Source organism: Hyla sarda, chromosome 7 (genome assembly GCF_029499605.1).
Source record: "Hyla sarda isolate aHylSar1 chromosome 7, aHylSar1.hap1, whole genome shotgun sequence".
NCBI classification, from domain to species: domain Eukaryota; kingdom Metazoa; phylum Chordata; class Amphibia; order Anura; family Hylidae; genus Hyla; species Hyla sarda.
Genome location: NC_079195.1, coordinates 57,420,578 through 57,439,041, shown reverse-complemented (window position 1 = coordinate 57,439,041; position 18,464 = coordinate 57,420,578). Strand labels below are relative to the sequence as shown.

The 18,464-nt window shown below is 41.4% G+C and overlaps 1 protein-coding gene and 1 long non-coding RNA gene across 4 annotated transcripts in view; one reads left to right on the top strand and one right to left on the bottom strand.

Annotated features, from left to right (window-relative positions):
* Positions 1-18,464, top strand: part of LOC130281676 (alpha-2-macroglobulin-like) — a 102,562-nt gene that overhangs the window by 20,498 nt on the left and 63,600 nt on the right. For both annotated transcript variants that reach the window (XM_056529144.1, XM_056529145.1), the window contains exons 10-15: positions 4,340-4,449; positions 4,527-4,685; positions 8,249-8,470; positions 13,680-13,746; positions 15,955-16,100; positions 18,024-18,173. In XM_056529144.1, coding sequence (XP_056385119.1) covers positions 4,340-4,449; positions 4,527-4,685; positions 8,249-8,470; positions 13,680-13,746; positions 15,955-16,100; positions 18,024-18,173 — 854 coding nt within the window. The remainder of the gene's footprint in view (positions 1-4,339; positions 4,450-4,526; positions 4,686-8,248; positions 8,471-13,679; positions 13,747-15,954; positions 16,101-18,023; positions 18,174-18,464) is intronic.
* On the bottom strand, positions 5,171-18,159 carry LOC130281686 (uncharacterized). 2 transcript variants are annotated; one of them, XR_008846080.1, is made up of 3 exons: positions 17,946-18,159; positions 14,325-14,460; positions 5,171-5,361 (listed from the first exon to the last, which is right to left on the bottom strand). It is a non-coding gene; the product is annotated as an uncharacterized LOC130281686 (long non-coding RNA). The 2 variants fall into 2 exon arrangements; XR_008846081.1 differs by lacking the exon at positions 17,946-18,159 and adding an exon at positions 17,256-17,282.

Genomic DNA, 18,464 nt, shown 5'->3' with positions numbered 1-18,464 from the left:
CAACTGGTGCCAGGAAGTTAAACCAATTTGTAAATCACTTCTATTAAAAAATCTTAATCCTTCCAGTACCTTTTAGGGGCTTTACACTAAAGAGAAATCCCAAAAAGAAATGCATTTCCTCTGATGTCATGACGACAGTGCTCTCTGCTGACCTCTGATATCCATTTTAGGAACTGTCCAGAGCAGCATATGTTTGCTATGGGGATTTTCGCCTACTCTGGACAGTTCCTAAAATGGAGAGCAGAGGTCAGCAGAGAGCACTGTGGTCATGACATCAGAGGAAATGCATTTCTTTTTTGGATTTCTCTTTAGTATAAAGCCCCTAAAAAGTACTGGAAGGATTAAGATTTTTTTAATAGAAGTGATTTACAAATCTTTTTAACTTTCTGGCACCAGTTGATTTAAAAAAAAAGTTTTCCACGGGAGTACCCCTTTGAATAGGGCCCTATATCTCAAAACAACTGACCCAAAACAAAAAATCTCTTTTCACTTTAGGGTTTTTACTTTGTCTCATTGAAAACAATAGTTTACAAAATCTGTACATGTTCATTCAGTGAATGTAGAGTGTACTCAGAATCTGAGCTACATCATATATGGTGAGTTTCTGCTGCTATCAGCAGCAGACGCTCACTGCTATTGACTGGCATAAGCAATCACGCTGATGTCAATCATTTCACACTTTGAATGCCACAATCAATGACAATTACAGCATTGAAATGATTAAATGACAGGTGCTTCGTCTGTTGGGTGCCCAGTCGGCACCTCTACACATTGTTCTCAGGATGCCGATCGGCTACTATGGCAGCCAGAGGCCTTTATGCTTCAGACAGGCTGTACTGACAGATCACTTATTGAGTCATGCAATGCCATCTAATAATTGCTTATAAAAGTTCCATAGAGGCACTTAAAAAAATTTAAACCTCCCCTAGTAAAAATTTTAATCACTCCCTTTTTTTAATTTTTCAAGAAAAACTGGTAAAGAAAAAACAACACATTTGGTAATCCTGCATACAGAATTGTCTGAACTATGAAAATATTGCATTATTAATCCCACAGGGTGAGCAGTGTAAACAAATAAACAAAAAAAAAAAACAAATGCCAAAATAGTTTTTGGTCAAATCATATACTAGAAAAAAAAAAGTGATCAAAAAGTCTCACCGAAACCAAAATGATACTGATAAAATGTACAGATCACGGCACAATAATGAAGAATTCATAGACAGAAAAATAAAAGTATTGGGTCCTCCACAATCTGCAGAACGGGGCCCTGCTCTCACTGCTTAACTCAGTGGTCCGCTTCTTTTCCCTTGAGCACTCCCTCCATACTTTCGGAAGCTAAACAACAGTGAGGCCCACTTAGCCAATCACCAGATGAGACTGGATCCCAACGTTTAACAAAACCAGAGTAACCCTTTAAAGGGGTTATCCAGGAAAAAATGTTTTTATATATATCAACGGGCTCCAGAAAGTTAAACAGATTTGTAAATGACTTCTATTAAAAAAAATATTAATCCTGTCAGTACTTATGAGCCACTGAAGTTGAGTTGTTCTTTTCTGTCTAAGTGCTCTCTGATGACACCTGGAACTGTCCAGAGTAGAAGCAAATCCCCATAGCAAACATCTTCTACTCTGTGCAGTTCCCAAGACAAGCAGAGATGTCAGCAGAGAGCACTGTTGCCAGACAGAAAAGAACAACTCAACTTCAGCAGCTGATAATTATTGTAAGGATTAAGATTTTTTTTATAGAACTAATTTACAAATCTGTTTAATTTTCTGGAGCCAGTTGATATATAAAAATTTAGAATTTAGTGATAAAATGAAACAAAAACTATATAAATCAGGTATGCTTTTAGTTATACTGATCCCCAAAATAGAGATAAGCTGTCAGTTTTACCATAACTTGCACATCATAAATATGAAATTGTGTTTTGCTTCTGTTTTCAATTTCACTCTGCAAATAAGTTTTTTTTTTCTCTCCTCAGTTTTGCCATACATTTTATGGTCAACTAAAAGGTGCCTTAAAAAATTAAATTTGTCCTGAAAAAAATGTCTATGGCTCTTTAGATGCAAAAAGAAACGACAAGGAGGCATTATATGCCAATATTAGCTATTTAGTAAAGAAAATTAAAATAAATAAAAATATGAAAAATGATTCTCCTACCTGTCCCTAACTGTCCTGGAAAAAATAAATAAATAAATAGAACAAAAACAAATGAATCAATTAACCTAAACATTTTAAAATGTATAGCCATTTAACCATAGTTTGCAAAAAAAATTATAAAAAGATAAAATTAAAATAAAAGAACAATAGGGCTTAGAATGCTTCCAGGGGAAAGGTTGAAGAGGTCAGCCACATCAAATTTGATATTTTTGCAAATAAATTATTTTAGCAAAGTCGCCTCCTTTTCTTGATATTCCTGCTCCTTTCCTCTCCTCCTTTTCTTGGCAGTATGGTCACTTGTGGTTATTAGCACTGTTGCCTAGGTTCTAGCACTGGGGTCCAAGGTTTAAATCCCACCAAGAACTTTCTGCAACGAGTTTGTATGTTCTTCCAGTGTTTGCATTGGTTTCCTGCCACACTCCAATAAAATACTGATGGGTAACTTCGAAATTTTGATTGTAAGACCCAATGCGGACTGGAGTATATGCAAAAAAAGGAAACAGAAAAGAGAGCGCACTAATGTGCCATCATTCTGTATTGTAAGAAATACACAGGTGAACAGAGATTGGTGCGCTCACCTGGAGGTGTTGTGTTACAGACACAACACCGTCAAAGGCTTGTATCCCAGATCCCTGGGAGGTAGTGGTGGAAGAGCTGCTGGGCACCTGTTCGTCTCGGGAACTGGTCCTGGACGTCTGGTATAAGGAGAAGGAAAGTGGAATCCCGGATCCACAAAAGAGCGGTGCTTGGTAGCGCTCGTTTCCAGCGAGAGGTGTAAAATTGTAATCCACGGACTCGGGTATAGCAAGAAGAAAAGAGTCTTTATTCGCACATGTAGTAACAAAGGGATAACGCGTTTCAAGGGGCGGAGACCCCCTCTTCGTCAGATCCAATCATTCATGATTGGATCTGACGAAGAGGGGGTCTCCACCCCTCGAAACGCGTTATCCCTTTGTTACTACATGTGCGAATAAAGACTCTTTTCTTGATGCTATACCCGAGTCCGTGGATTACAATTTCACACCTCTCGCTGGAAACGAGCGCTACCAAGCACCGCTCTTTTGTGGATCCGGGATTTCACTTTCCTTCTCCCAATGCAGACAGGGACAGATTTGAGTGTTGACAGGCTCAGTATAGTGCTGTGGAATAAGCTGGTGCTATATAAATAAATTATTACTTATATCTGCCCGACTGTCGCTTCTAGACTGCAGTGGTGGTCGGTATACTTGAGGCAGGTGTGCTACATGTATTTGCAGAAATATTCAATGTATCTACAGTATACGTCTGACTTGTACACAGGATCTACACTCACAGTACTTAGTAAACATCTTAGACACAGCCCCTCTCACCATGTTTCTCCACATACTGTGGCTGTGCAAAGAGGCACGTGGCAAAACATGTTGAGAGGGGCTTCATGTTAAGTGTTTGAATAGTACTGTTATTGTGGCCCCTGTATACAAATTAGATGTAAACTGCAGATATGTTCTGTCAAATTGACTGTTCATTACTGTACTAGCTATTGAATGTATAAGACAGGAGCACAGCACAATATTTAACAGTGTGTAGTTATTTTTTCTGTAACAATTGTTTTTGGTATTTTTGTAAACTATTGGTTTAGTGAATGGGAAAGAAAGGATTCTAGGGGTATTTCATTTTCTTTGTGGTACTTTATGCAAGAAGGGACTCAAACGTCCCTCTGCCTCTTAAGAGGACATTTTGTGGATGTAACATACAGATTCTCCAATGAAGTTACTTCTCTAACTAAAGTTTAAGCTACAAGGTACAGATGTGTGATTTCATAACTTATCTCTAAACTTAAAGGGCTACTCCGGCCTTAATACATCTTATCCCCTATCCAAAGGATAGGGGATAAGAATTCTGGTTGCGGGGGTCCTGCCGCTGGGGACCCCGGCAATCTGTCATTGCGTACCCACCTTCGTGAGCTCTCCACAGCGCTGGAGGCTCCAAATGTGTAGCATGGAGTATCTTGACATCATGACTCCGCCCCCGTATGACATCCCGCCCCGCCCCCTCAATACAAGTCTATGGGAGGGGACGTGATATATTAGGGCCTGTTACATGTTAGAGGGCCCTGTTTCAAAAGCAACTAAACTATACATATTAATTTGGCATTATACATTATAAGATGTTTTTTTCTACTATTCGCTCTTCATGTAGGGGTGAAGCTATCATCAACCAGTAAAACCAGGATATCAAATGTCATCAATAAATTGTCTTTTATTAATACTGACAAGAACTACAAGCCTGGCATCCCATACAGTGGAGTGGTGAGTCACTTTTGTCCTCATACATTATATTTTGAAGTTCTAACTCTGTTTTACTATATAAACATTTCTTATTTCAGATTACAGTGGAAGATGCTGGAGGTGTGCCTAAACCAAATATTAAAGTTAATCTGAAGTATGGACAAGACACAGAGGGCCTAACCTTAGTGACCGATGAGAATGGCAAAGCATCTTTTACTCTGAACACAACCAACTGGACAGAATCTGTATTTTTGAGGGTAAGATTTTGCATGTTAATCTGCAACGTGCAGTTATGGATTTTTCCTTTCTTTTTCATTAGCATATTCAGTTCTCATTGGAACAAATGGCAACACTCAAACTTTAAATTGCAATCTTTACGAAATCAGGCACCGCTATACCCACCAAGTATGGGATTCCAGCCAGTACAGCTCCTGAATTGATGACATGGTGGTGTTCAGCATGTGTCATGCATAGACTTCAAAGACTGAATCTTCAACAGGAGAAAGAAATTATGTGGCCCCTACCACTTGGTGTGCAACATCTTCATTTTATTAAAATCACATTACGCAATGAAGAGTTGCTAAAAGGGCCTATCCCCCACTCTGTACCACTAACCACAATTTTAATAAAAACAAGGAGTTTTGCACCAAGTGGTAAAGGCCAAATAATTTATTTATGTGGAAGAATATTCTAAATTATGAAATCTGTGAGCCAGAGCTTAATCAAAATGGCATACCTATCTGTAAAGGTTTTCAAGGAAAATTCAGATCGGTGGAATGGAAGTTGATCTACAGTAACCAATCACTGCATGAAGCTGCCTACTTCCATCTCTGTTTCTTTGTGAATATTGGTGCCTGACCGAAGGGGGGGGTGGTCTGTGGCGGTTTGGTGTCAGATGTCGGCACCCAAAAGTTTTGATACTGATGATCTCTCCTGAGGAACGTTCATGAATAAAATTTCAATGGAAAACCCCTTTATTATCATAAACAAATATAATATATATATATATATATATATATATATATATATATTTCTGTAGGTGTTAAGGAGTAGTATACTGTAGACTCTTTATGGGGCCTACAAATCACGTACAAGCCCACTCGCCACATCAAGGCCACCTAATCAGAGTGGATCCCTAACCTAACACTGGAGTAGCGCCAATCGGCGACCACTGCCTCTGGGACACCAAGTCCAAAAGGGAATGACCTTGTGGCCAGGCAGCCCTGCTGCTGCCCGACCAAGCCCCCACCTCTGGGCCACACCACCCCACAGACAAAGCATCACAGCAACAGAGCACCACACCAGTGTGAACACCTACCATCTGCTCCCTGGTGGATGTTCAGCTATATTTCTCTATTTTTGTTTTACATTCTATAAGGTAGTTGGTGGACTCAGAGTGATCCAAAGAGGCACCAACATAAAGAGACTAAGCCTCTGTTCACATCACATTTAAATATTCCATTGGAGGTGTACTTTGGGTGATTTTTTTACCTATTCCTCTGACAAAAGGCATATGTCAAAAAAACATAAATCATAAAGTACACATTTGTTTCTTGCATACCTCTGCATAGAAGAGTACACTTGACCACATATGTACCATCAAAAAAGTACATAAATGTATACTATAGGTCAAATTCGGACGTGTTTGGTCTCTATTTGATGAATGGAAGCCCTATAGATATGTTTCGTATATACTCTGGGTCCCATTGTCCAGTGTATATGCCAAGAATAGGGCTCAAATGTGATGTGAATAGAGGATAAGTATGGATGGTGGGATTTCCACAAGGTTGAGTTCCCCACCACACCTGTATTCTGATTCCTTAGTTTAACTGACTAGAAGTATGCATTACTTGTCAAATGGAACTAAGAGGGTAAAGTGTCTACTTGAGGAGAATTACTACATTGTTGTAAGGAGACTTATAGGCCATGCAGTGCTTCACTGAGAAAAAAAATACAAAATGTTTCTCTTCCAAAAGGAAAAGAGCTTGCTGTGGTGCCCGTAACTGAAGGTGCCTTCCCTATAAGCCAATGTTTGACCACATTATAGAGCTTTGAAACATAAGGGAATATAAGACAAGCCAGAATCTCCTTCAAATGGAAAATAACCTATCTGTAGATGGCTGTTTTGGGGTTAATGCCTCTCACCAGTACAGAGCAGGGTGCTGGCTGACTAACAGAGGGCACATTACCCCTCAGACTGACGACAATGGCCTCTCTAGCAGCCAGACAGCATTCTGCTCTGTACTGATCAAGAAAATCCTTTCCTTCTAGAGGAGATCAACTTTGCATATTATTTGCCAAATAAAACTAATGTTAACCCATCTAGTGTGTCCATATCTGTATTAATAGACTTTCTTCATGGTTTGAAGGCCACGTTATAAGATCATGCCCTCCGAAGAGCTGCAATAAAACTTAATGGTGCAATTCTAGCTGAGAAATGTATGGCATGTAGGTAATATATAATATAAATATCTAGTAGGTAATCCCTCTCTATATTATCTCATTTCTGAAGCTCTGAACAGGGTATGGGTTACAGGTATAGAACCTCTACTAATCATATTTTTGCATACTCTGTGGAGATACCATTGGCGCCTCAGATGTAAATAAGGATCATTCTGGGTAAAACCGATGCACTATGTTATACCTAGTACAGAGCTTGAGGATGAGACGCCTGGCACAGGGATTTATAGAACACCAGAAAGAAAATATTGGTCTTTCACTGCCCCCTCAGGGTTACACTAGGTATAACACTGTAACAGTTTTAACTGGATTGTGCCTTTTGGTTGCTCAAATACAATTCATGAAGCTAAACAATATATCATAAGCACACTGTCAGCCTCTTCACCCACACTAAACCCAATAAACTGGGTTATAGTGTGGGGGAGCATGAGTCCGACGAGGGGTCACTGACTAAAATATGTACCTTTGGTCTGGAGATATGTCCCACCAAAGATCCGCTTCTATCTTCTCTGAATAATGTGCTGGAGTTGGGCCCCACCGGCTCAATTTGAATATTCATTATTGCTGGTCCAGAGATATGTCCCCCTGAAGATTTACTGCTATATTCCGGGAATTGCGCACTAGAGGTGGGGTCCGCCAGCTCAATTTACATATTAATTGTCTGTGACTCAATGTCCTAGTGATGTGGAGTCGCTGATCACGTGAGCGCTGCAAAGAGCAGAGCACTCACGTGACCAGTGAGCCAAAGACAATGAATATGTAAATTAGGCCAGTGGGGCCCCACCTCCAGTGCAAAATTCCCAGAATATAGCAGTTGATTTTGGGGGGGGGGGGGGATATCTCCAGACCTAAGGTATGTATTTTAGTAAGTGACTCCTCGTTTGACTCCTGTTCACCCACACTATAACCCAGTGCATTGACCGTTTTTCTTTAAAGGGGTTATCCAGAAATCGAAAAACATGGACTCTAGGTTGGGTGTGTTTCTGAAGCTCAGTTCCATTGACGTGAGATGAGCCAAGTTGTAATACCACAACCAACCTGGAGACAGACAGGGAATGGTCTTTGAAATAAATTAGGTCTGTTTTTCGATTCCTGGACAACCCCTTTAATGTAGATCACAGTATTGGTGGACTTTTTTGCCAAACAAAGTAACCATATTACAGTATTGCTAATTGTTTTTGATCTCCCCAAAATTGTACACAATCTGCCATGTGTGAAATGTTACAGACGTCAACTTCATGTTTGATACACCAAATGTAAAAATTATGATTAAAAGTGTGATATGAAATGAAATTTCACATCTTTCCATTTGAGAAGTTTGACATTTTTCATTAATTTTTTCCTTTGATTTTTTTTATAGGCGCATACAGAAAGGGAAACAGAAGTTAGTCAGAGATATGTGGCGGATTATGGTGAAGCCTCTCACACTGTGGTCCCCTTCTACTCTCGGAGCAAAAGCTTCTTAAAACTCAATTCTCCAGATAAGGTTCTCCCATGTGAGGGACATCATGAGGTCCATGTGGAATATATAATTAGTCACACCGAGGTGAAAGAGGCCAAAAAGTTATCCCTGCATTACCTGGTGAGACATGATTGATTTATGCTTTCAATTCATTCTTTATTAGGGTGCGTTCACACTGAGAAACGCATGCAGAATCTCCGCTCTCGGCAGCGGTAGGACCGCTATGGACCAGTATTGATGGCTATGCAGTGCTCACGGAATTCTGCTCTAAGTATGTTCTTTCTTTGAGTGGAACGATTTCAGCAGCAGAATTGTCCGCCACTGAAATTCCTCAGTGGGAATGGGTCACTTGGAAGACCCATTTACACTGATGGTAACGTTCACCGCATGTAATTCCGATCGTGTCCACGGAATTCTGGAGGAATTACGTAGTGTGAATATACCCTTAAGACATCAATGTAGCATTTCTAATGTTTATATGGCCCACAAGTATAAGACTGGAATTACATGCATAGGCAGAAATTTTCCCGAATAGTGAGAATAATCAATGACATTGGGCACCTAGAAGAAGACAATACAACTGTTATGGGCCCCTGTAGATAAGATTGACATAATGATTTATTTTAATCACTGGTGGGAACCTGTGCAGAAATCTCCCCTCTACATCGAAAACAACTTTACAAAAACATGGATTTGGGGAAACCCAAAGATCATGGTAAGGGAAATAGGGGCAAAAAAGATCCAATTCTTTCTGCCCAAGGTGGTTAGATGATGGAGTCGATTAGTAGCAAATGTCGACCCTATACTGATCTGTGCTGTGGAACCTCTTCAATATGTATGATCACTTTCAAAGTTATAAGAGATGTGCTTGATAGAGTAGTCACAGTCAGCTAATCTCAGGACAGGGCTCTAGTGCAGAATAATATATACCGTATTTTTCGCCATATAAGACGCACTTTTTCTTCCCTAAAACTGGGGGGGGAAAGTTGGTGCGTCTTATACGGCGAATACCTGCAGCCATCAACGGCCGGGACCCGTGGCTAATACAGGACATCACCGATCTCGGTGATGCCCTGTATTAACCCTTCAGATGCGGCGATCAAAGCTGACCGCCGCGTCTGAAGCCTAAATAACACTAACCCGGCTGTTCAGTCGGGCTGTTTGGGACCACTGTGGTGAAATTGCGGCGTCCCACACAGCTTACAGGACACCGGGAGGGACCTTACCTGCCTCCTCGGTGTCTGCTCCGTGCCGGGATCCCCTGCATGGCCGGCGCTCTCCTTCGACGTCATCACGTCGTCGCGCACACCGTCCCATCATGCAATAGGAGTGGCGTGCATAGCGGCGTGATGATGGCGACGGAGAGCGTGGATCCCGGGGAAGAAGACATCCGGAGCGTCCGGGATACCCCGAGGACGCGGCGACAGCAATGGAGCGACATCCAGGGCAGCGGTGACGGGTCCAGAGCAGCGGGGACAGGTGAGTATTACCTCCTATCCAGGGGTCTTCAACCTGCGGACCTCCAGATGTTCCAAAACTACAAATCCCAGCATGCCCGGACAGCCAACGGCTGTCCGGGCATGTTGGGAGTTGTAGTTTTGCAACATCAGGTGGTCCACAGGTTGAAGATCACTGTTGGGTGCAGAATCTTTTTTTTTAAATTTCGCACCTTTAAAATAGGGTGCGTCTTATACGCCGGTGCGTCCTATAGGGCGAAAAATACGGTATGTACAATTATTTTGAACAATCTTCAGAATTGCAACATCTTCACCATATTATGTATATAGATTTTTTTTTATCCAAAGAAGTATTTAGCTGTTTCTGTAAGTTAAACAGACTTATAAATTACTTCTATAAAAAAAATCTTCCAGTACTTATCAGCTCCTGTATGCTTCAGAGGAAGTTCTTTTCTTTTTGAACTTCCTTTCTATCTGACCACAGTGCTCTCTGCTGACACCTCTGTCCATTTTAGGAACTGTCCAGAGCAGAAAAGGTTTGCTATGGGGATTTGCTCCTACTCTGGACAGTTCCTAAAATGGACAGAGGTGTCAGCAGAGAGCACTGTGGTCAGACAGAAAGGAAATTCAAAAAGAAAAGAACTTCCTGTGGAGCATATAAAGTATCAACTGATAAGTACTGGAAATATTAAGATTTTTACATAGAAGTAATTTACAAATATGTTTAAGTTTTTGTCATCAGTTGATTTAAAAAAAAAATGTTTTCCTGCGGAGTATCCCTTTAATGGAACGAGACGGAAAGTCTCCCTGTTTTTTTCTATTTGTGGCCCCTGCACTATGTTGCAGAAAACTTTACTACTGTTTTCCCAATAGCTGAAGATCTCACAACATGTCCCGAAGGCATGTTATAAATGCCAATCATTTGAAAAGGAATCTGTATTTGATAATAAATATATTACAGTGGTCCCTCAACATACGATGGTAATCTGTTCCAAACGGACAATCGTTTGTTGAAACCATCGCATGTTGACGGATCCGTGCAATGTAAAGTATAGGACAGTGGTCTACAACCTGCGGACCTCCAGATGTTGCAAAACTACAACATTCAGCATGCCCGGACAGCCGTTGGCTGCCGCTGTGCTAACTACCAGGCAGACTTCCCCAGCAGGCACCACGTCACTGATGCCTACTGGGGGGGCCAACTTCTGCCCTTAGTTCTCCTAACAGGGTGCCTCCAGCTGTTTCACCACTACAACTCCCAGCATGCCCTGACATCTATTGGCTGTCAGGGCATGCTGGGAGTTGTAGTGGTAAAACAACTGGAGGCACCCAGGACAGGAGCTTCATGGGGGAAGGATTGAGCCGGGAGCCGATGCGGGAGGGACAGGTGCGGGGGAGCCTCTTCCTTCGGTGAGTAACACCCAAACACCCACGCCCCCCGTACCTTGCAGCAGCCCCCTCCCCCCCACACCTTGCAGCAGCCCCCCCGTGCCCCCCACACCTTGCAGCAGCCCCCCCGCACCCCCTGTACCTTGCAGCAGGGCTGTCAGCGAGTGCAGGGAGCGGATGTACAGCCCTGGATGTTACTGCACCTGCGCAAAATTTCAACTGATGCCCTACCTGAATCAGTCACAATTTTGCAGTGACGTCACTCCGCACTGCATTCGGCCACTAGGAGGGCGACCCCTAGTGGCCGAATTTCAAATTGCTTTTAAAATGTTAGAGATATGTTGTAGTACTTAAGTGCTACAACATATCAAAAATAATTTTTCATGACAGTGCCCATTTAACTGCAGGTACTACAGCTCCCATCATGGCGCGCACTCTGCTCCATGCTGGGAGCTGTAGTACCTTCATTATTAAACAGATTGCAGCAAGTGTCACTTCTGACACCTTTTGCGATCTGTCTATTAATGCAGGTACTGCAGCTCCCAGCATGGAGCAGAGTGTGCTCCATGTTGAGAGCAGTAGTACCTGCAGTAAAGGAAAGTTCACAGCGGGTGTCACTCCCAATGCGATCATCCTATCTATTGCAGAGATGCGGAGCGGCTTTCTCCTGCAATCGCATCTCTGCACTATACTCCGGTTGGTGGGAAAATATGAATGAGTGATGTGAATTCTGTGATGTGAATTAGTGCAGAGATGCGAGCGCAGGAGAAAGCCGCTCCGCATCTCTGCAATAGTTAAGAAGATCGCATCGGGTGTCAGGAGTGACACCTGGGGCGATCTGTCTGTTAGTATAGGTACTACTACTCCCATCATGGAATGCGAAAAGTGAAATCTACACACACACACACACACACACACTTTATTAAACACATTATTAAAATACATTACTAATAAAAATGTCTAAAAAATGTATTATAAAAAATATATTATTTTTACATTTAAATGGCCCCTTTCTACATTTTTATTATTGTCAGCTACATTTTTAGGTCCATGCCCGCCCACATCAATTGTTCCTTGTTTAAAAATGAATTAAAATGTTGTTATAAAAAATTTAAATTTCATTACATACATTTTTTTCCATTCCTACTGCATCTTATATATATATATATATATATATATATATATATATATATATATATATGTATATATATAATGCAGGGAAAATCTGTGGCGTTTTTTTGTAAAAAGAAAACAAAAACACCAATAAAAAAAAACTTTGTGGAAACCTAGCCTAACAGTATCCCTTTTTAAAGATGCAGGTGGATATTTATCAAAACCTGTGCAGAAGAACAGTTTACCAGGTGCCCATAGCAACCAATCAGATTGCTTCTTTTATTTTTTAGAGGCCCTTTTAAAAGATTAAAAAAGCAATCTGACTGGCTGCTATTAGTTGCCACAGTGTTGTAATGCAGACTTAAATATGGTCCTACTAAACTACCAATAATAGATATGCTACCTTCACTAAGTTACAAATGCTAAGTTAGCTGCTAAATAATTCTGGGTGGTTTAAGTTTACTTCTGGGATTTCCTAGGTAATTTAAGTATTGGGTAGTTATTCAGTTTGCCATCTCTTCACACCATCCATGGGAAATCCTTAAAGGGGTCCCTGTGATCTCCCGCAGAACCCAGCATTCTAAACAAATGCCTGGTTGCTGCGTCAGTGGTTGTGACGTCACACTACACCCCCTCTAATCATGTCTATTGTATGGGCCAACACGCCCCCTCCCATAGACATGAATGGAGAGGGCGTAACATGACGTCACAATCACGGCATCCGGCTCTAAGCGTTCTGAACAAAATGTTCAGAACGCTGGAGCACCGGAGTACCCCTTTAAGAAGACATGTGCAAAGGAAAAACAAAATTAAGAAGAGTTGTACTTGGCAGGCATTAAGATAGTGGAATTACTGTAGACTTTAAAAGGAAACTGTCAGCCTGTTGACCCATACTAAACCCAATTAAAGTGTGGGTGAACAGGAGAACGATGAGGGGTCACTGACTAAAATACGTACCATCGGTCTGGAGATATGTCCCACCGAAGATCCACTTCTTTCTTTGAATTACCAGCTGGAGGCGGGCCCTGCCAGATTAATTTGAATATGCATGTCGCTGGCATGCGCTCATGTGACCAAAGAATTCAGGTCACTGGGAGGTGGAGTAACAAACAATGGGGCCTGCCTTCAACACGCAATTCAGAGAAGATAGAAGTGGATCTTTGGTGGGACAAATCTCCTGACCGAAGGTATGTATTGTAGTCAGTGACCCCTCATCGGTCTTCTGTTCATCCACACTATAACTCACTTTATTGGATTGAGTGTGGATGAACAGGATGACCGTTCTCCTTCAATGAACTTTTCTATTACTTACGAATATGCTCTTTATTTTTTTATATTTATCACCATTGTTATATGATTATTTTTCATAGTTGGTTTCCAAAGTTTCCATTAAGGACTCAGGGACTGTGGAAATTAAAATTGAAGACACAAATAAAGGTAAAGCATGCAGATAAAAACACATACGTTGTTTTTAAAGTACTTTTATGGAGGATTCCGTAATGGTGCCTTGGACTTTACTAATGCATTCATTTTTATCCTGTATTTGGATATTTGGGTATATAAATGAGGATATACAGTACACATCTCTGTAGGTCAGAGGAAGATTAATCTAACCATGCCTTTGTTTGTTCTCAAGACTGTTGTTAAACCTATAAAATCATTATTTTCCTTTGCAGCTAAAGTGTCATCCTCCCTCCCTGCTTTCAATGATTGACATACATGGTTCTGTGCTGGAAACACAGCCCCCTACATCAATATTGCGGGACAAGACAGCAGGTGGAGGGAGGAGGCATGCTGTAGAGGATTGGCGCCATCTCTATAGCACTTTATCTGCAAAAGGAAAATGTAAATGTTATCTCTTTACAAATGGCCAGATGAAACAAAAGTATGGTTAGTTTTATCTCCCTGTGACCAATTTGCCAGTGTATGCAGCTCCGTACTTTGGAGCTGAAAGGTGCAATTTAAAGGGGAATATACAAATATTTTAGTCAAAAATTATTAAATAAATTCCTCACCTGCATGATTTTAATGGTGCCCAATTCCTGCTGGGCAACACTTCCTGAATTCCATGTAAAAATTCACTCTCAGGCAATCACTGACCACAGCGTTGTCTTACCTTAACCAGTGATTGGCCGACCAGGCATCTGCTGTCTGTTGAAATAAAAGCAGGCAGCTAACTAACAGGGACTGGGAAATGGAAAGATGTGGTGGTTGATTGGGCAGGTGAGTATGGGTAAGGGATCAAAGCACCTAAACATTGTTTGGTATTTGGCAAAGGTTCCATGCACACTTCTTTACCACATGAAGTACTGTCTTTAAGTTGGTTTGTGCTCTGTGATCCATTGATATGCCCTCCTTATAGTGTACAAATTGCACTGATATAATGTAATCATACTGTGCCTTAATAAGCCTGATAGTTGTCTAATTAGTGCTTTCACGCCTTCAGTGGTGACAAAAGATGCACCCCATGCAATTGCTGAGGTCACACACACCTCAGGCCAGCAACAGCCATGTGCAACCCCACATGAAATCTCTAAGGCTATGTTCACAGAAGAATTCCACACAGAAATTCCACAGCAGAAATGTATTTTCTGTGGCAGAAATCCCAATTCAGGAGTCCGCAGAGAGAATAGACATGTCTATTCTTTCTGCAGAGTCCGCTCGGAAATGCATTGCTGTCTATGAGACAGCACATTTCCGGGCATTCCTAGCACTGCCATGTTCTGTTGGCGCTCCATTTCAGTTGAATGACCGCATGTACATTTTTTGAACATTCTCCTGTGTGAACATAGCTTAGGGGTCTTTGTTACCCAATACCCACCTAAACCCTTTTGATATGAGACTCTATTTCTCTGTGCATTATCTCAGAATAGAATACCGCTATAGTAATACGTGCAATGAAGCATGCTGGGACAAAGGAAAAATATATGTAAAGGAATTAGTAACTGGCTCAGTGATAGGAAGCCAAGCGTGGGTATCAATGGAACCTACTCTAGTTGGCTGAAAGTTACAATTGGGGACCACAGGGGACGGTACTGGGTCTCCTTTTTTTGTTTTTTTTTAGTTTGGAGAAAAGACGTTTTAGGAGCGAGTTGATCATAATGTACAAATATACAGTATGAAGGGACAGTACAGAGATCTTTCTAGTGATTTTTTTTATACCTAGGCCGGTAACCATGATAAGTGGTCATCCTCTATGTCTAGAGGAAAAAAGGTTTCACCATCATTACAGACAGAGATTGTTTACTGTAAGAGCAGTGAGACTGTGGAAGTCTCTGCCCCATGATGTTGTGATGTCTGACTCACTAAACAAGAACAAGGGAGGCCTGGTTGTTTTTCTGGAAAAATATATAATTACAAGTTATAGATACTAGATTAATGGGGATAAATTGTGGATCCAGGGATTTATTCTGATTGCAGTATTTGGAAATAGGAATCGTTTTTTTCCCCTTGGTATAGGACGAATGGCATTAGCCACATAGGGATTCTTTGCCTTGCTCTGGATCAATACAGTAGAGGAAAAATAGGGGTATAGGTTGAACTTACTGGACTCTTTTTCAACCTTACAAACTATATAACAATGCTACCATTTATTTTATGGAACCTGTGCCTCCAATCATATCTATATGTTTTCTCCTATCCCAGATATCCATGGAAAAGTCCCCTTGAACCTCCCTTATAGTGCAGGCACATCTAATGTTCTTCGGGTCCTTGTTTACATCTTCCTGCCTAATGGAGAAATAATAGCAGATATTGCAAAATTCTCCCTACAGAAATGTTTCAAGAATAAAGTGAGTTATTTTAATGTTTTATGTTGTAGCAAAATTCAGTTCTGTCATTGACCACAATATATGACTGACTGTATACACAGTAAGGGTGCATGCACACCACATTTTCAGGCTACGGCTGCCGGATCCGGCTGGGGGAGGGGAAAACCGTGCCCTCCTGTACCCCAGCTGGACCGGCGCTGAAATCCATTGACTTTAATGAGCCGACTACAGTTTTAGGTCTGGTCAGAAAACCAGATACGGTTAAAAAATGAGCCGACCAGTGTAAAACCGTGACTCCGGTCAGTTCATTAAAGTCAATGGATTTCAGCGCTGGTCCAGTTGGGGAACGGGAGCGCACAGTTTTCCCTTCCCCCAGCCAGATCCGGCAGTCGTAGCCTGAAAACGTGGTGTGCATGCACCCTAAATCTGATAGTCGTCTGTGTGTTATAATAATAATCTTTAAAGGAGCTCCTGAAGAGGAAAAGTAGTATTACATGGCAGCCATTCAATGGGATATACATGGATGACCCTGAGCCTCTCTAACAATGCACCTCTTCTTGCTCATAAGGTGGGATCCTGGGGGAGATATGACATAGGTAATGCCTTAAACTAACACTTGGTGATATAGGGACGACTCAAGCCTATGCAGGATACCCAGTCTCTATACTAAACACTAGGGGAGATTTATCAAAACCTGTCCAGAGTAAAAGTTGCCCAGTTGCCCATAGCAACCAATCAGATCGCTTCTTTCATTTCGCAGAGACCTTGTTAAAAATGAAAAAAAAAATGTGCTGCTTGGTTGCTATGGGCAACTGGGCAGCTTTTCCTCTGCACAGGTCTTGATAAATCTGCCCCATTGGGGCAGATTTATCAAGACCTGTGCAGAGGAAAAGCTGCCCAGTTGCCCATAGCAACTAATCAATTTTCCTGACAAAACAAGCAAAAATTGAGGCCAATAGATCTATTAAGATCCCGTATAAAGCAAATGTCTACATATTATATATATATATATATATATATATATATATATATATATATATATATATGCATATTTATAATTGTTGTAATTCTTTTTTACATGAAGCAACTTCAGTATGGTAAAAAATGTATGCAATGTATTCAATAGTCTTAAAATCTACTTCAGTTTTGTGTACATAGGGGGAAATTTATCAAAACCTGTGCAGAGGAAAACTTGCCCAGTTGCCTATAGCAACCAATCACCTTGCTTCTTTCATTTTCCTGTGAAAAATGAAAGAAGCGATCTGATTGGTTGCTATGGGCAACTGGACAACTTTTCCTCTCCACAGGTTTTGATAAATCTCCCCCATAGTGCTTATGCACAGCTGTGTGTCTCCATGGTTACAAGATATATTTTTTAATGTCAGAATAATGGACTTGTATTTTTTGCACTGTGCACTGACAGACACTTTTCTATAGACATTCAAAGTGTACATTATTAGATTTAAAAAATGGCGTTTTTTTTATACTGATTTTATGGACATATTTTGCTTTTAATTTTATGGTGCGTGAACCCAGCTTAAAGGGGTACTCCACTGCCCCAGTGTTCGGAACATTTTGTTCTGAATGCTTGGAGCGGGCAGCGGGGGCCGTAATGTCACGGCCACGCCCCTTGTGATGTCACATCACGCCCCCTCAATGCAAGTCTATGGGAGGGGGCGTGGCAGTAGCCATGCCACCTCCCATAGACTTGCATTGAGGGGGTGTGGTATGACATCACAAGGGGCGATGGGCCCTCATGGGCGATAAGTAACATGTTTAGTCCAGGATACCTCTCTCTATTGTACTAGGGCCTCACAGAAGTTTTTCCTATTCAGCAAGCAGGACAATGCTGGGGAAATCACTTACTAAATTTGCTTAGTCAGATAACTGGACCATAACTAGTGTTCTATTTCAACTAAGTCTTATGTTGTAACTTTTTTCTAGGTGTCAGCTGGGTTTTCCCCCAGTGAAGTTCTTCCCGGATCAGACGTGTCTCTCGAGGTCCAGGCTTCTCCTGGGTCTCTCTGTGGTCTGCGGGTGGTGGATCAGAGTGTGGTCCTGATGAAACCAGAGAAAGAACTGACTGCGGATAAAGTGAGTGATAATGTCATTTACAGGTTGTCAAGTGTGTTTACCAGACCTATCCATGTATATATACAGTTGGGCTCAAAAGTTTGCTAAGTAGCTTGACCAATACAATATGACAATGTTCAGCGTTATGACAGTCCCTCAGTGTCCCACCAAACCCAACGAGTTTCATGAGTATGCTTCATCAGTGAATGGTGGTCAACTGAGCAACAATTATATCTATATACAGTTAGAATGATATCCATATATCTGGACATGATAAAGCATGATAACTGCAGCAATGGCAAAGGATATCAG